General features: G+C 42.1%; 1 protein-coding gene across 1 annotated transcript; it reads left to right on the top strand.

Annotated features, from left to right (window-relative positions):
- The first annotated feature begins 692 nt into the window (after window positions 1-692).
- Window positions 693-17,298, top strand: LOC104127575 (cytosolic phospholipase A2 epsilon). The gene is made up of 20 exons (XM_035895740.1): window positions 693-758; window positions 3,451-3,523; window positions 4,439-4,575; window positions 4,977-5,108; window positions 6,576-6,616; window positions 7,329-7,371; window positions 8,144-8,219; window positions 8,417-8,586; window positions 8,729-8,809; window positions 9,554-9,591; window positions 10,292-10,427; window positions 11,075-11,211; window positions 11,638-11,860; window positions 12,567-12,681; window positions 13,063-13,200; window positions 14,544-14,651; window positions 15,229-15,420; window positions 15,864-16,030; window positions 16,397-16,583; window positions 17,090-17,298. The coding sequence occupies exons 1-20, from the start codon at window positions 714-716 to the stop codon at window positions 17,296-17,298; spliced, it is 2,448 nt and encodes an 815-aa protein (XP_035751633.1). The 5' UTR covers window positions 693-713.
- The last annotated feature ends 245 nt before the right edge of the window (window positions 17,299-17,543 follow it).

Below are 17,543 nucleotides of genomic sequence, written 5' to 3'. Positions count from 1 at the left end.
GGATGTGTACGTGACAGCGACCACAATGGAGCAAGATGGCATTTTGTCTCAGGTAAGAAGGGTGCAGAGCAAAACAAGGCATCTGGATCTCATCTGGTCCTGCTGCACATAGTGCAAAGATGGGACTACTTTCCTGACCTACCATTGATTATAAATGACTCCGGGCAGGGTGAAGAAAGTCAGTGTTTCGAGAACTCATTATCAGAATTTAAAAAATTATAGCAAACCATAGGAAGGAAGTGAAAACTACTTGGGGAATAAGAATCTGTTTACAAAGGGAGCATTTTGTATATTTAGGGGTTTTCTTCACTTTAGAGATGTGATATATGCAACCTTGGAATAAGCATTAAATAGCATGGAGGTGAGCTTTGAGGTGAAAGATTAATGGCTGTGTCTGTTTACAGGAGACAGGTTTGCTGTTCCTTTAACAGCCAGGGCCAGGAGCTGCCTTCCCTCCCCATATGTCATCCAAAGGGTGGACCTTACCTGGCTGCTACGCCTCTGCTGAGGCTTACTGGCAAGCACAGCACCGGGCACAGGAGAAAACACCCGTACCTCCCCAGCGCTGACCATGGGCTCCCCTTCACTGCTCTTCTGCAGTTCTCCATGAGGATAGCTTTTAAGAGACAAGGATGCTTTTTTTCCAGGGGTAACGTTGGCCATTCTTGTTGCAGGAGCTGATTGCTCAAACCGCTCAGCTCAGAGAAGGAATTATGTGGCTGAATCCTGATGGGGAACAGCGGACTACTGCTACGAAGGTACCGCAAAGGAGAATTTTAAAAGAAAACTGTAAAACAGACTTTCCTGCTGGGTGGAGCTTGGGTGAGAACAAATAGGGTTCAGCATCTGCCAAACAGTCTAATTAGCTACCATAACCCATCCAGCTCCTTCTGTGAAACACCTCTCACTTATCATTTTGATCACTTCTCTTAAGCAGTCTTGCTTCATGTTAAAGTCCTAGTGCTGTTTTCTATCCTTGGCATGTGGGAAATGAACCCTGTTTTAACAAGACTAGTATCTTTAAAAGGGTGGGTTTGAACAGGCTTTCTGCTACATATGTCTGCTAAAGCATGGGGGCAAATTTACTGCCAGCTATTACTACCTGCCAGTGCAGGTAGTAATAGCTGCAAAATCGTGCCACTTCCCTCATGGCACAATATTGAAGTGGATTTTCAACACCTGATTTCCTGGATTAATCCTTCTTCTGGCCTCTACAGAAACGAATAGTTTTCCAGGAGACTTCAGATACATAATATTTCCTCTAGGAGATGAGAGGACCAGATGTGCTGAAAAAGATTTTTGGATCTCATTCTCTCTAGTTTGAGGCCACTTAATAATAATTAGGAACTCTCCCTTGTTTGGTTTTGAGCTAAGTTGCTTACTGTTTAAGGAATAGCCAGCCCTTTCTGCTGATTAGTTGAACGGAAAACCCTAAAATGCAAGTCTGTACACTGCAGGGATCATGGAAGGTTCAGAAGAACAAACCAAACCTCTCAAATTTTTTGGGTAAAACTTACAACACTGGCGGGATTTTGGCCATCTGTTATTTATACCTCCGTGATGTCTAAGCCAAGCCTCCCTGGTTATGGCAGGGCACATCTCCATGCCCGAGTACTGTGTTCAATCTGTACTCCCTCCCTGGCTCTTTGGGATCACCCCAAGCCATGAAGCTGGATCTGATCCCTGAGACTGAGTTGAGCCCTTCCAGGAAAGTGCCTTCTCCAAAGCCAGATGCTGGCAGCACCAGTTACCGGTTCTGTAATTACTGAACACTTTCCACCTGTACCTGCCTCATTTCTGTGCCTTCGGAGTTAGGTTTTAGGCACAAATACAAGTGCTTTTGATGGTTTTATCCGCAGCTGCTCTTTGGACTCTTAGCAGTGGTTTGACATCCTTGATTTGCACACCCAGTTATCTGCTGTGCAGCTGAACAGCACGGATGGTTTTGGTGCCTTTTCCTAGGATGGGGTGCTTTGGTTACCTGGAGGCTAATTTTACTTGTTTCTTCATTAGCCTACTTGCTAACTGCCCCCAATCTCAACAACATATATTTATGAGCCCCATCTGAATGTATTAATAGACTCAGGTGAAAGACATCACATGGACATATATTTTTCCATCAAGCCTATGAATACTGATGCTCTGCGCTTTTTACAGATGGTAAGCATGGCACATTATTAACACAGTACGTACCAAATGGTTTTGCTCAGACAGGCCATCTAGAGCAAAAGTCCTGCTCTTCTTTTCCACTGTACCTGTGTCACACATCTTTCTCAGTGGGACTAATGAGGTCAGTGTCACACTAATGCCGCTTCAGGACTGGCAGTGGCCTCTTTATAGTATATATATATATACTCTTTTACAGTATAGGTGGAGTGAGCAAGTGGTGTTACTACTTGTCCATGGCCCTGTAGCAGCACTAAATGCCTTTTGCATTTTAGAACTTTTGGAGCAACATTTTCCTGCTTATTTATATTCCAATATATTGTGTCTTTTTGTTCTTTCTGTCACCGAAGAAATAAAAGGTTAGGTGGAAATGGAGGTTAATGGTATTTATTCATTTTATGGTAAAAGGACAAGGGATATGGACTCATGTTTGGGCTCCAACATGAGACCAGAACAGCCATATGAGAAGCTAAGAAGTCAGTCATGAGACCTTCATGCCAGGGATGTGGGCTAATATAAAAGGGGGAAGCCAAAGGGAACAAACAAGATTTTCTTATCAGGTGTGAAACACTGTGTTTGCATTTCTTATGCAAAACAGTGCAAAGACACCTCAGACACAAGGAGTTTACATGGTTCAAAACTAGAGAAGAGCTTCTCACAAGGAAAAGTCGGAGGTGAGCTCAGCTCAATAGGGGCAGTTATGTCCCTTTAAATTAAAATCACAGAGTGAGTAGCATGGTGGAATTGTAAAGCAGCAATCTCTTCCCCTGACATTAAAAGCAATGTGGGGTCCAGAGGTCAGCATTTAACTCCGGGGAGTAGGAGACCAGGAATATGAGAAAATCATATCCTGTAGCCCAGGAGACTGAACATGTGTAATGACAGGATGGGAGGTGATTCCCACAATGATAATTCTATCACCTGCCAAAAGCCTAAGGCAGCTTTTCATTTTCTACCTTGGAAATTTAAAAAGTAAATCTTCTCCCAAGCTGAGTCTGAATTTTACCACTTTGTGCAGCTGTATTTTACTTAGAAAGCACATAAATTCTCTATAATAATACAATTTCACATATCATGATATAAATGCATAAGTATAATCAAGTACTGGAAATCTTTCAGTCCAGTACTTGATAAATGTATTGGCCATGTCATACTCACATAGAAAATGTCAGTAAATTGCTCATGATTAGGATATTTCTCTCTCTGAATCGTTTCTATCTTCTATATATGCTATCTACCCTTTGCATTCATTCCTGTCTTTTGTGTGTTTTTTTTTCCCTGCAGATAGAATCATCTCTGTGTTACTTACTGACTGTAAGAGTTATAAGAGCAAGAAATATCCACAAGGCCGATGTCCGTAAGTATCTGTAGTGCTCTGTACAGTCCCCTTAACCTTCATGAGGTACTAGATAGCCCTGCTCCAAGAAAAAAGTCTTTTTAGACTTCTTCCATGGGTGGGAAAAGTCCTTTCATTGGCATGCTGGTTCCAGCAATGAATATAGTGCGTTGCTCTTCTTTGCATCAGCCCTGTTCTGTGTGGAGGTAAGTCTATAAGGTCACAGCTGTACCTATTGCACATATTCCTCTGCATCTTCAAAGGGAGCAGGGAAGGCTCTGCAGCCTGTTGAAAGGAAGAAATGTGGAAAGATCTCCTGTGTTTTCCTCTGGAGTTATACAAAGACACATACTGGTTGGGATAATGGAGCAAATCCTGAAAATGGAGTAGCCTTATCTCAAATTTATCTTGTACTCAAAGTTTTCTCAAAACTAAGTAATCCAAATTACCATACCCCAATTCCTGATGTACAAGCTTTCACAGATAAAACCCCATTAGGTGGTGTTACATTTTGTAGGTTCACTTCTGATGGCGTGTAACTGAAATATAATAGAAGATTATAGCTTTACTTATGCAGAAATCAAGAACCATTTTTTTCTATGTTTTGGGCTTATTTTTAATGTTCTGTCTGTCTAAAATAGAAGCTATTGCTTTGTTTCCTTAACCCTTGCAGATACAGGTTGCTGTGGTTGTACCAAATTATTTTATCCTGGGCTAAACTGATTGCTTGATGACATAGAAGGAGGGGAAAACCCTTTTTTAAATGCATTTATTATATCTCTAAACACATTTATTCAAAAAATCATGTCCCTCCTCTTTTTTCTCCATATCCCTTTCTTTTTCTCTCTCTGAAAGCAAAGCTTCATGTTGTTAAATTCATTCTTCCTTCTAGAGCAAATCCCCATTCTAGATATGTTTGTGGTTTTTAACATACAGTAAGCCAGACTGATTGCTATGTGAGCTTGTGGCTGCCAACTGCTTCAACCGACAAATTTCAGACTAAAACCATCAAGAATTGCAAAGATCCTGTCTGGAATGAAACCTTCTACTTCAGGATCCAGAGTCAGGTCAAGGTACTGAGCTGGGACTTCCCTGTTACCCATGACCTAGGAAGCAACTACCAGGTTTTATTCTTTTGCAAAGGGGACGTAGGTAATTTTCTCAAGAGGCAATTAAAGATCTGAGAATAACACATATCCTTATGATGGTTTTCCATGCCATGAAAGACAAGTATGTCTCTTAGCCACAGGTAGAATATGACCTTTGAGATGCCTGTGATTTCCTCTCATTCCTCTTTGTAGGCAGATGCCTACATGGAGTTGATTCCCCCTCCACCTCCTTCCCTTCCTGCTCTTTTTCTTTACATCCTCCCACTCCTCACAGCAGCTGACTAAATCAGCTATCCCCAGGATCTCCTGCTTTGAAGAAAACCTGAAGGAAACCCGACACATTTCTAAAGTCCTTCCCTTCCCAGAATGTGCTGGAGCTGGCGCTCTACGATAAGGACGTCGTTACTCAAGATGACCACCTCTTCACAGTGTACTTCGATATAGCCAAACTTTCCCTGGGAGAGCAAGTCTTCATGCACTTCAAGTGTGATTCACAGGTGAGGTCTGAAATAAGAAATGGAATAGGTTGGCAAGAACATGCTTGTCTGCTTTTCTGTCTAAAATGTTATTTGCAAAGTATTCTTGTGTATGGACTGCCCAGCCACATAAAAGGGAGTTGTTTTTCACTCTGGTGTGGGAAAGCCTCTTCACACCTGGATCTGTAGGCACACTGAAGAGTTTGGTGTTGCCCACAGAGGCTCACAAACTTCAGGTACCTTTGTGAAATTATCACTTTGATGAACCTCCCCCCATTGAGGATGGAGGACTGTGTCCACACCAGTACATCGTGCTTTTTGTCATAACTTGTTACCTAGCCTAGTAATTAGGAAGTAATAACTGTTATCAGAACCAAGTGCCGAACCAGACTAGTTGCTAATTATGGACTGTGGCATGAGTGTCTAAGTCATGCCACTCCACTTGGCAACAAGAAATACTCCTATTTTGAATGTCCAGGGAGTTTCTGAAAGTCGCACATCCTACCTCCTGGTATATTCTGTCCATCCTGCTCCTTTTCCAGTTCGCTCTCAGTCTCTTGTGTATCTGTCATGCACCATTCAGTTGATTAATTACCTTATCTCCACACACCCAAACTCCACTCTGCAGTTTGTTATCTTTAAATATCTTATTGGACCATTTCTTTCTCTGCAATATACCAGAGGAGCAGAGTGTGGACTTCCACTAGCCCTTGGTAAAATAGAAACATTCAGCTAGTTGTAACCCAGCTCATTACTGTCTGGATGGTTACAGGTGCCATATCCAAGCCTTTCATTACTGCATTTGCACAGCTACAGTAAAACCAGCTCATACTCTTCAGGCCTTCGTAATTGTAATTTTTTTTTGTCCTATATTAATAATTTTTGGTGTCTTTAATGCAATAGGTAATTTGAGTAACTAAGTAACTTACAGCATGATCTCACCCCCTCCCTTCTGTCTGCACCTTTGTTTTCTTCTCTCCTGTGCTTTCTTCCTCCTAGGGATTGTACACTTCTCCACCACCCCCACAGTCCAGGCCTTAATGTCAGGTTTACCTCTGCCCCAATGCCCTCAACGCGTTGCCAAACAAAGTGGTTGTCCTCTTCCACAGTTGTTTTGCATGTTGCCATTTCCCCTCCTTACACCAGAAGGCTTCAGCTACTCCCCTCAGCAGATCCTCTTTCTCTTTGCTGGCAGACTCGGTATGAGACAGCATCTCCGCCTGGGTCTGTCCCTTGTGTCCCAGCAGAAGCAGGCAAGCCAACTACTTTCTTTGTTAAAAACTGCTATCACAGCCATCCAGAAACTTCCTATCAATAAAGAATCTTGAGGCTCAAGACACACAGATGTGAGGTGGTGGGTGCCTCTGTTTTAAATGCTCTGCTGGTCACAAATAGTGCATGCATTACCTATATTGTGAGTGTGACAACTTGCATTATGAGAACTGCCAGTAGAGACTGGTGCCAAAACCATTTTCCTTTATTTTCCAGAGACAAGAGGAGCTAGAGGTGGGATTTGCATTGGATAACATGTGAGTAAGCATGAAATGCAACATAATCTGCAGCAAAAAGAAACGGCAATTCAGAGGCATCAAATAATCTAGTCTAATTGTCCAGAGTGCATCATTCCTTCATGATGCTGATGATGAACACGGTTTCCCAAGGAATCTGTGCTATGAGCTGTATGACAAATTGGTGCGTGCCAGGATGACCTCCCATAAACTTCAGGCAGACAGGGAAAACACCCTAAAACCTTTTCTTTGCCTAGTGTAATGAATAATATTTAAGACCAGAATACTGGGACTGCTGTTTTGTTATGTATTTGTCTTTGAGATCAGCAGGGGGTCTCGCCTCCCTTCACACATGGAATGATACACTGGATTTCTGATCTAGAGCCCTTTCTGTCCCATCCTCCAACAAACTGCAATTTTTTAAAAACTGGTTTCCCTGAAACCATCTGCAGCCTCAGCTTGGGGCTCAGCATAAAATCACTACACTGTTTGGCCCTGCAGTATGTTTTTTTTTCTGCTGAGCTCCAGGACTGGACGAGCCAGTAGGACGACAATTGTGCCTTGACAGAGTAGAATGAGGAAACTTGTACCGCGAGTCTCCTGGGACTTTTCTTACAAATCCAATACGCAGCTAAAAATAAGCAAGAGGAAAATCAGGAGAAGGGTGTGGCTCATTAATTACGCTGTAATTATACTGAGTTATTAAAAATGTATTTTTTTTTCTGTTTGCTAGTTCGGGCCCTCCTGAAACCATCATTACTAATGGAGTACTGGTGGTGAGTCTTATGTTTTGTCACCTTTCTTGCCCTGTTGCCACACTTGTTTCACTTGACTCATGGTCATCAGGCCAACATGCCCTCTGACTGAGCAAAGTCAGCACTGAAACACTGTGATTTCCCACTTCATCATCTGCCTCACGACACATCCTCATGGATGGCACCTGTGGAGAAGCTGCGGCTGGAACAGTGGGGAGATTTCCCATGCTAGCATCCCTCTGGTGTTGCAAAGGCAACACATGGAAGCGGTTTAGGTCTGAAACATTGGTGCAGCAGTGAACTGTCCCTCAGACATCACTCCTCCCAAATTCCCATACTGCCAAAGCAATGGGGTTTGTCCCATCCCAGGCATACATCATCTCCTGCATTCGTAACTGCACTTTTTACACAGGGACTTTCCGACCATGCCATTTTCTCATTTATTAGCTTTGTTTCTCATAATTTTTGTTTAAATTGGCCCTCTGCATCTCTGTGGGGATCCTGGGAGTGCTGTTTTTCACTTTGCCCTTACCTTCTCCCTTCTGCAAGCCCTGTTCATCCATGCTGCACCCCCAGCCTTGTCCTGGCTGCGTCCAGTTTCTCAGAGACTCCTCCTGTTCCAGCCAGCATCTGAAATGGAGGTTGTGGTTGAGAGAGAATGTTTTCCTTGGGACAAAGCACACTGCTTGTACAGCATTCATGTCATTGTCAGTAGGAGCCTAGACTAGAAAACAGAATCTCAGACTGGAAAATTCCCTGCTGTGAAGTATTTTATTGTTCATGTCTCTTACAGTCTCGCAAAATCTGCTGCTTGGAAGTCCAGGTGGTTGAGAAGAAGAAGAAGAAGAAAAAGAAGAAATCTTTATCAAGTGAGGTTATTTCTCCATCAGCTATTTTCAAATCATGATGTGCTAATACAATGAAGGCAATTAGCTTAATATAAGAATGAAAAACACCCAACAAATCCGAAACATGAGAACAGCCATGTGATAGACTCTGTAAGAACCTTTGTTTCCAGTTTTGATGAGAAAACTACTCTGTGTCTGCTTTTGTGTCGCTTCCTTAGAGAAACAATTCTCCTTTAAAGTGCAAGGGTCTTATGAGGGCACCCAAGACATGATGCTGGGATCTGATCTTGTCTTCAGCTCCTCCTCTCCTGCCAAATTCCACTATGCCAGATACAAGCAGCCAACGCTGGATGTTACACTACCAGGGAAGAAACAACCTCCCTCCTCTGTATGTTATAACTGGACTTTGTAAAACATAATAATGGCATGTAAAGTAATGTGCACCATAAAGAGTAACATTAATTTGCATTGTGGAATGAGAGAGTAGCATTCCTTACAATATAAACTTGGATATATTTGTATTTTTTCAGCGCACACATGTGTATGAAACAGGCTCTGCAAATGTGGAACTTCATTCCCTTCCAAGTGGAAAAAACATGATCTTGGCAGAGGTGAGTGCCTGCCTTTTTGTGGGAGAGGTTGAGAAACCTGAGCATGGAAGCCTGCATCCCCCTGATGATTACCAGGGTGCTTTCTGATGATGCAAGCCCACAGACAAAAATGCCACAATCTAACAGCGGTAGGTGCTGAGGTGATAAGGCCAGGTTGTGCCTTGTTCTGTTTGAATGGGGGTGGGAATATGGGGGATCTTGTTACTCCATCCTGATCTTCATGCTAAATGTTGAGGCTCTGCTCTTCCCCTTCTTCAGACACCAGTGGGGCACCTGAACAAACTGAGGTAGTGCCAGTCTCTTGCTGATGCCGGCCATGCTTTGCATGTACTTTTAGATTCATGGTTAAAAAAAGTCCATGCAGAATGAAAGGACCATGGCTGTTGTGGGGTATAAGCCTCAGAAAGGGAGGAGCAAATGCTGCTGTGTAGAATAGTAGTGTGGCTGCCGCCGGGCTGGCTGCCTAAGAGAGGTAACATTAGTAGGGATGGGTAAGGTAGACATGATTATAAGCAGCAGTTGTCCTCAGATGTTACACTCACTAGAAAACATTGAGAATTACTGAACAACTTCCCTGACAATAAACCACTGCAGTCAATTCACATACGCTGCTGGATTATTCAGTGCTCCTGATCTGTACCCCCATTGCTAGGATGGCACAAGCTAAAATTCCTCCTGGGGCTTCAGCAGAGGAGTGCTAAAGCAGGTTGTCACGCTTACACTGTTTGCATTCTTGCTTTCCAGGATAAAGGATTTGATTTATATGCAAAGGCAGAAGACTGGTAAGAGACTTGGCCACCCTCAGAGGCTAACTCATCCTTAGCTGAACTCATCTCACCCTTGGCTCTTTCCGGGGGAGGAGGACTGTGAGTACTGTCCTACTCACAGTAGGACAGTAGGTTGTGTGACCAAGTGATGTGGAATTCACCTGAGCTGAAAGCAAAATATATACGTGTAAAATTAACAGTACATGTAGATAATCCACACTGAGACATGAATAATGAAAAAGATGCATAAAATAGAAGAAATAATATTACAAGTCAATTATTTTGGTTGATGTTATGCTCAGCACAGTCTTTAATCTTTTCTTTAACACTGTGCAAGAGTGCAGCTGATCACCTGGTACTGTGGATCACTAAATAGGTAAACTTTGCTGCCCTACTTCAAGACAAATGTGAGAAGTTTTTCCTACAGCTCTCAGTGCAGGCTAAAGTATGAGAGAATCCAGACAGCAAATGTCTCAGGAATTATCTGCAGGCATGTCTTTCCTTAGGTTTTCTTTTGATAACTGCTTAGAAATTTAGCAGTCCCTTTTTCTATCATTCTTTCATGCAGCGTTGTATACCTGCTTGGGAGTGTAGGAAAGGCTTCTCCTGTCAATGCAGTACTTCGTGGATCTGGTTTATTTCCTTGTATTGCAAACTCTGAGCTTGTCTGCCAATATTAAAATGGAATATTCTTTTTTCCTGATCTCTGCTCCAGCCCAGACCACCTTGATGTGCGTTTAGGGTTTGACCTCTGCGTGCAGGAGCAAGACTTTCTAGGCAAAAGGCAGAAGTATGTCGCTCCTGCTCTGAAGAAGGTCCTGCATCTAGAAGAAGATCTGCTGGACCATGAGGTCTGTAGGGCAAACATTCAAAACATCTAACGAGTGCTTAGCAGTGGGCGTGTAACAGCATAATATGACTCTTTCTTCCCAGTTAAATTTTTTTCTGGTCTTTCCTCATCTTTAAACTTATGTACACTTCCAATACTGCCCCATACCTCTGATCTCCCCCTGCTGTTGGTGCCCTTTGCGGTTGCTATCCTGAGTTTAACTTGTCTCCTGCTACATCTTCATCGCAAGCCAGGCTAGGTATTCCCTATGTAGAAACAGCTATCCTTGTTGATAATCCTTCCTCCTCTCTTCGACCTGTGAGATTTCTTTTTAATTCCTGCCTTTACAATTGATTTTTTTCTCTCTTACTGTCTCTTCTGGTTTGAATGAATGCATTTTCATTTGTTTTTTTTTTTACCAAACATCAGTGTTGAATACATTGGAGACAAGTGTCAGTTACCTAAGCAAAAAATGTCCTTACTTTTATTCCTGTTCTCCTTTACAAAATAAATGTTACGTTTCAGAAGAAATAATTTGGAAAGGAGTCCATGTCTGGGCACATGTGGTGGTGGTGTCAGGCTTTGTGTAGTAGGAGGTTGTTGCTGAGAGCCACAGTCAGCTATGGTCTGCTGTCTGACACCAGCCCTTTCTGTTTGTGTGTGGCACAGACCCCAGTTGTGGCCATCATGACTACCGGAGGAGGGATGAGATCTTTGACTGCACTGTATGGCAGTCTGCAGGGGCTCAAGAAACTCAATGTCTTGGACTGTGCCACATACCTGACTGGCTTGTCTGGTACTACATGGTAAGTAGGATTGGGCAGCTCTTGGCTGGAGTCTTCCTGGTGACACCAATGTGCCTGAAGTAGGCTGGGGCTGACATGCAGTAGTCTACCTATAATACCTTCTCAGCAGTCCTATTTTTTGGATCTTCTTCCAAAATTGACAGGTTAAAGTCTTTTCGTGGTGGAAAGTCACATAATTTGCAATAGCATGAAAAAAAGTGTTCTTCTAAGAACAGCTTATGGAAAATTGCTCAAGCCATTTTGACGGGGATAATGACTGTGACTTCAAAGGGAACAGGATAGTTTCTCAGGGAACTGAAGGCAGGAAACCTTTACTTAATTTCAAATCAAGAACTTACAGTAGAAGCACAAAATGTAGTAGCCATTGCCTACTTCAAGTCTTGGTGTGGTTTTTTTCCCTCTTCAATATATATTTCCTCTTCTTAGGACCATGTCAAACTTGTACAGAGATGCTGACTGGTCACAAAAGGATCTCGACAAGCAAATCAGCGAGGCTCGAAAACATATGATAAAATGCAAAATAAATTCCCTTTCCTTGGAGTATTTGAAATATTACAAAAAGCAGCTATGTCAACGGAAAAAAGAGGGCCGCAAAACATCTTTTATTGATCTCTGGGGGCTTGTCCTGGAATCTCTGCTGCATGATGGGGTACAGTATATCATAAAGCAGCATTTACAGTGGCTTACAATTTTCTGAAAATTAATTTTTGGAGAAGATATTTTCCTGTTTGTTCTGAGAGAAGTAGTTTGTTATGAGACTGTGTGAATGCAAATGCACAGCCACTTCCAAAACATTTGGTGGCAGTCTTTTAGACGTCCAGCTATATAGGGTGGAAATGAATGTTCTTGCTTGTGAGATTTTGGATATGTTTTTCTGAGAAAACTCCAAGATTAATGTTTTGAAAAAATACTCTGTTTTAAGGGGGTTTTTTTGGCATATACTGCAAGTATTTTATTTAGAAATGTCAAAATTAGAGACATTATCTTAATGCCCATGTGAGGTACTAACAAACAGGACTGCAGGCTTTTGAAATATGTGGGAGGTCTTGCATTAACCTGCAGAAAACACGCTAAGCTGGTTTGTACCAAAAGTATCACTTTCTGCTCTTCTTCATTTCCTTCCTTTTTCATCCCAATGGGTCATGAAATAATTTGGCATCAGTTTGGATGCCTGCAGATATCTCAGAAACAGAACACTTACAGGAATTTTGAAAAATTTGGAACATTTCAGAATTTAAGCCCATCACATATTATTCATTAGAAGCAGAAATTTTTCTGCCCTACAAGCTTAGATGGAGAGGAAACATTCCTGTGCTAATTTTCGTCTCAGTGTAACTGTATTTTTGGAATCACAGAAAGACAACCATAGACTCTCTGATCAGCAACGGGCCATTGAGCATGGTCAGAACCCATTGCCTATCTATACAGCAGTCAATGTCAAGAACAACTATAGCACTCTGGATTTCAAAGGTAATTATGAGACTTCTGAGAGTCATTTGTCTTTATATTTAAGCTGGTAAATCCTGGGACAGTCTTTTTAGATAGTCTAAAAAAAGCCCTCTCTTTTAAAGACTTCAGCTGATGTGTACTCATATAATGTCCTTGTGATCAGGTAAAAGTCTGACTTTCTATGCAACAGACTCAAAAATATTCCGAAGACTTTTCATGTTCCTGAGTTTTCATTTGTACCATGCTTATAACTCATTGGAATTGGTCTGAAATATTAGACTTAGCTGCAGAAATTATTTTAATTATTAACTCCTTTCATTCCTGTGGTAGCAACACCATTTTTATCTACAGCTGAGGGGCTGTAATAAAACGTTGTTCTCTTCTTTGCGTTCCTTTGCACAGAATGGGTGGAGTTCACCCCTTATGAGGTGGGATTGCAAAAATACGGAGCTTTTGTTCGTGTTGAGGATTTTGGCAGTGAGTTCTTCATGGGTCGGTTGATGAAGAAGATCCCTGAATCCCGGATCTGCTTCTTAGAAGGTAAGCTCTTAAAAACATCTGAATGATTTGAGGATAAATGTCTAATCGCTGAACTAATACTTACTATAATGGAATCAGTTTACTGTAAAAAAGAAAATTCAAAGTGACAGAAAAATAGTTATTTTCATTTCTAAATCTAGTTTTGAATAAAAATATAGTATCGCTTCCAGTCCAACAATAAAATTCAGGTCCCTAGGAATCCACAGTTCTGCCCATACTATTCCAGAAGGGTGAACTCCAGAGCCTCTTGCCTGTCTCACAGGTAGTCAGTAATTTGTGTGCTTCCTATAGATGGTTTACACGAACCTTCATGCTGATTCTCCACTGCATTGGTGTGTCTTTTGAGCATGTCAGGTCCTGCCCTGTTGCAGAGTCTGCTTTGGCCATACATCACTGGCTCCAGTTTCCACATTCAGGCTCTGGAATGGGCTGCCCAGGGAGGTGGTAGAGTCCTCATCCCTGGAGGTATTTAAAAGAAGGATAGATGAGGTGCTTAGGGACATGGTTTAGTGGTGGGATGGCAGGGCTAGGTTAAAGGTTGGACTCGATGATCTCAAAGGTCTTTTCCAACCAAAGTGATTCTGTGATTGCCTGGGCAAGCCTGGGTGGCGGGGGAAATAGCACAGTCATATCCAGAAGCATTTTTGCTATTGACTGAAGGGGAGCATGGATATATGTTTTCCAGACAAAGACACAAGCTGTTAACTTGTGACTGGTTCAAGATGCAAACTTCTCTTCAACTGGCCACTTCACTTAGAGTGAGGGAGACACTGTACTGTCTTAGCCTAAGCCTATGCTGGATGTGCATACGTTTGCACTTCCTGAACCAAAAAAACAGTGACCACTTGTTCCTGAAGGGATAGCCAAAGAAATTGTTTCTCAAGCTCAGAAATGCATGGTCAAAACTGATCCCCCAGCCTAACAGGCTTATTCTCAAAAAAGGGAAGCCCACAAATGCAGAGGCCACGTTGTAGTTAGACCTGTATCAATATATTTCCCCATCAGATCTCTGAGATTGCAAACTTTCATCCTTTCTTTTTACAGAAGTCTTGTGATATTTGTTTGGGTTTGTTTTTTTTTTTCCTGAAAATCCAAGCTCTTTAAATCGTATTAATTTGCAAAAATCTTATTCACTAAAAATATGTATCCAGCCCTGAGTACCATAAGACAAAAACTGGATACCAAAATAAGGTTTAAAAACCAGTAGCCAGATAAAAATGACACATCACCCATTTAAAACAAACTATGGAAAAGCACAAACCTGGCGAATTTCATCTCATGATAACAGTTTTGTGATTTATGATGTGTGAATGTTTGAGTTAGAAAGTTCTCTCTTTTTACAGGCATGTGGAGTAGTTTATTTTCATTGAATGTGTTATATGTCTGGAATTTGTCCCATTCATCAGAAGACTTCTGGCACAAGTGGACCCGGGAGAAAATCGACAATATAGGTAAATTATCATACTTCTTCCTTACCGTGTATTTATTGTTAGATAGAGTTAATGTTGTATAAACCATCACACCCATCTGCTATGCGAGATGTGCATAGTACACCTGACATTTTTTGAAGCATTTCTTCAAAGGCCACATCATTACCTTTCTGGAAGGAACTGGATGCAAAGTCTCATATTGCAAAACGTAACTGCATCATTTAAAAATCTCCAGTCCTGTAAAGATTTTGACTACATTAAGTAGTATCTATTGTAATACAAGTAAGTACAACAGTAAACCTTTTCCAAAGCCTGCATTCAGTCTGTTCCACAAGTGTGCGTATGTCTTGCGCAGATTTTTATTCCTGCCTGATACAGGGTCTTGTTTTTTTATCCAAGTCTGGACTGTGTAAGGAAACAGTATTTGGCTGGTAAGAGTAGCATTTTATTTTCTTTTTCATTTGGTCACTTGTGCTCACTGTCTTTTCATCCTAGGCCTTTTAAATAAGAAAACCACTTTTTTTTATTACTTACCTTGACATCTTGAGGGATGACCTTGCTCTAGGCAGGTAGAATTTAACAGCTTTTCCCCATGCAGAGGAGGAACCCCTCCTGCCACTGAAGCTGCACGAGCTGAGGACTCGCCTGTTCACCCCTCCCGGCCCCCTCGGCAGTGCTCTTCGCAGTGTTCTCACCGACCGCCTCTCCGTTGCCCAGGAGCACAACTTCCTAAAGGGTTTCCAGATGCATAACGACTACCTGGAGAGCAAACACTTCTGCAGATGGAAAGGTAACAGAAGAGCTGCATGCCTGGGGAGAGGATAAACAAGCAGAACAAACCAAAAAGCCAGATTTGATATTAAACCCATTCTCCAAGTTTAGAGGCCGTGTTTGGGCACACTGGGCTGTCGTATGGTGTGGGGTTGAGCTCCATGCCAACGGTTTGCTGGTGGCACACACCTCCTGAGGCAGGTCGTGACGGTGGTCCTCCCTTTCTCTGTTTGAAGACATTCAGTGGGAAAGCACAAGAAACTCCCTTCATGGATGTTGCCACTGCAGGTCCAAAACTGCCTGTGGCTGTAGTTGGGAGGGCAGAAGAAAAGGGATATGGCAAGTCTCCCTTCCCTGAAGACAGTAACCAGTTAGGGCTCTGTGTTCATGCTGTAAGAGTGGAAAACAGGCTAACCAGTTTTCCCCTACTGCACTTACAGCAAGAAAAATCTTTCCTTTTAGATACTGTGTTAGACACATTTCCCAACCAGCTGACGCAATCAGAGGAATTCCTGTCTCTGGTAGATACAGGATTTTTCATCAATACAAGTGTCATGCCACTGCTAAAACCAGAGAGGAAGGTGGATGTCATCCTGCATTTAAATTACAGTGCAGGATCCCAGACACAGGTGAGAGGAATTGAGCAGTCTCTGTTTCTACTTCGACAGCTGGAAGTTTTTAACACTTAGGTGCTTTTCATACTGCTCCTATTAAAAGTCTTAACCACTAGCATTTTTACCTTAATGCTGTAATGTGATACTTCATTATAGGATGTGCATATTCTTAGCTGGTTTTCTTGTACGCTACAACTGTTTTGTGCTAAGAACTTGGGGAAAACAAAAACCTTCTCTCCAACGACACAGTGCTTTCCAATAGGGGTTTCAGAGCTTTGACGGAGCTAGCTTGGAAAATTCCCCCTTTGTTACTGGACTCCAAGAAAACCTGGACCCTGAAATCCTCTTTAAGTCTTAGTACTGTTCTGTTCATTGATCCAGGCTCTGGACCAGACCTGCAAGTACTGCTCAGAGCAGGGAATCATTTTTCCCAGGGTGGACTTGAGTGAAGAAGACAGGAAAAACCTGAAGGAATGCTACATCTTTGATGGTGCTGAGACTCCAGGAGCACCAGTACTGCTATTTTTCCCACTAATTAATGATACCTTCCAAAAATACAAAGCACCAGGTAAGTAATCAAACAAGTTTAAAAAAGGTTGACATCATAGCCAGCCTATTAAAGGGCGTATATTTAATACTCCAACCCTTGAACTTCACTGTTGGCTCATTTCAATACATCATACTTTTTTTACCTTTTTTTTTTTTTTTTTTTTTTGATGCTGTGGCTGTGCTGTTTCAATCCCTAAGCTAGTTAGTTTGCAGGTAAATTTGATGTATCTACATGAGACACAGGTACAGCTCAGAACTGCAGTGTAGACCCATGTAAGAGGAATAATCACCATTTTTCTCCCCTCATCATGTGAAGCAGCTGATATCCACCTGAGTCAGGCATTGAGCTGTCAGTTTGAAAAAGAATTATTAGTTTAAAAAAAAAATTTGAAACCCACAAGAGTAATTTAGATTATGAACTCTCTGTGGAGAGACATCTCCTTTCCCTGCTCTGTTAAGAGTTTCTTGCTTATGACCAGAGTAACTCCCATCTCTCAGCAGTGATTTGTCACCCCTTCCTCCTAGGTGAGAAGCGCTCAGAGTCGGAGATGGAAGATGGCAAAGTTGATCTCTATGGCTCCTGTTCCCCTTATTCAACATACTCATTTCAGTACACTGAGAAGGCGTTTGACCGTCTGGTTCAGATGGGTGAATACAACATCCTGAATAACAAAGACCTCATTATGCAGGCCTTGCACACAGCAGTGGCACGGAAAAGGCAGAAAAAGAAGTAATGTCAGACAAGGGAGGATGCTTCTGTGTCCCTTAACCTGCCAAGATATTGAAACTCTCTTACAATTGGCCAGCAGGCTTCAAAGGATTCCTGCTCAACCCCACTAAATGGCAATCTCAGATGAAGAAAGAAGAGACTGAAGCAAAACTCCTTTCTCCAAAGAATTTCACTGCAGCCATTCATTGCAATTGAATGCAATAGCTTCAACAGTGGAGTACAAGTCATTGTATGGTGCTGAGGCTGGGC

This window comes from Egretta garzetta, unplaced genomic scaffold (genome assembly GCF_000687185.1).
Source record: "Egretta garzetta isolate BGI_Z169 unplaced genomic scaffold, ASM68718v1 scaffold526, whole genome shotgun sequence".
NCBI classification, from domain to species: Eukaryota; Metazoa; Chordata; class Aves; order Pelecaniformes; family Ardeidae; genus Egretta; species Egretta garzetta.
Note: the sequence above shows the minus strand (reverse complement) of the source record. Positions and strands in the feature narration are given on the sequence as shown.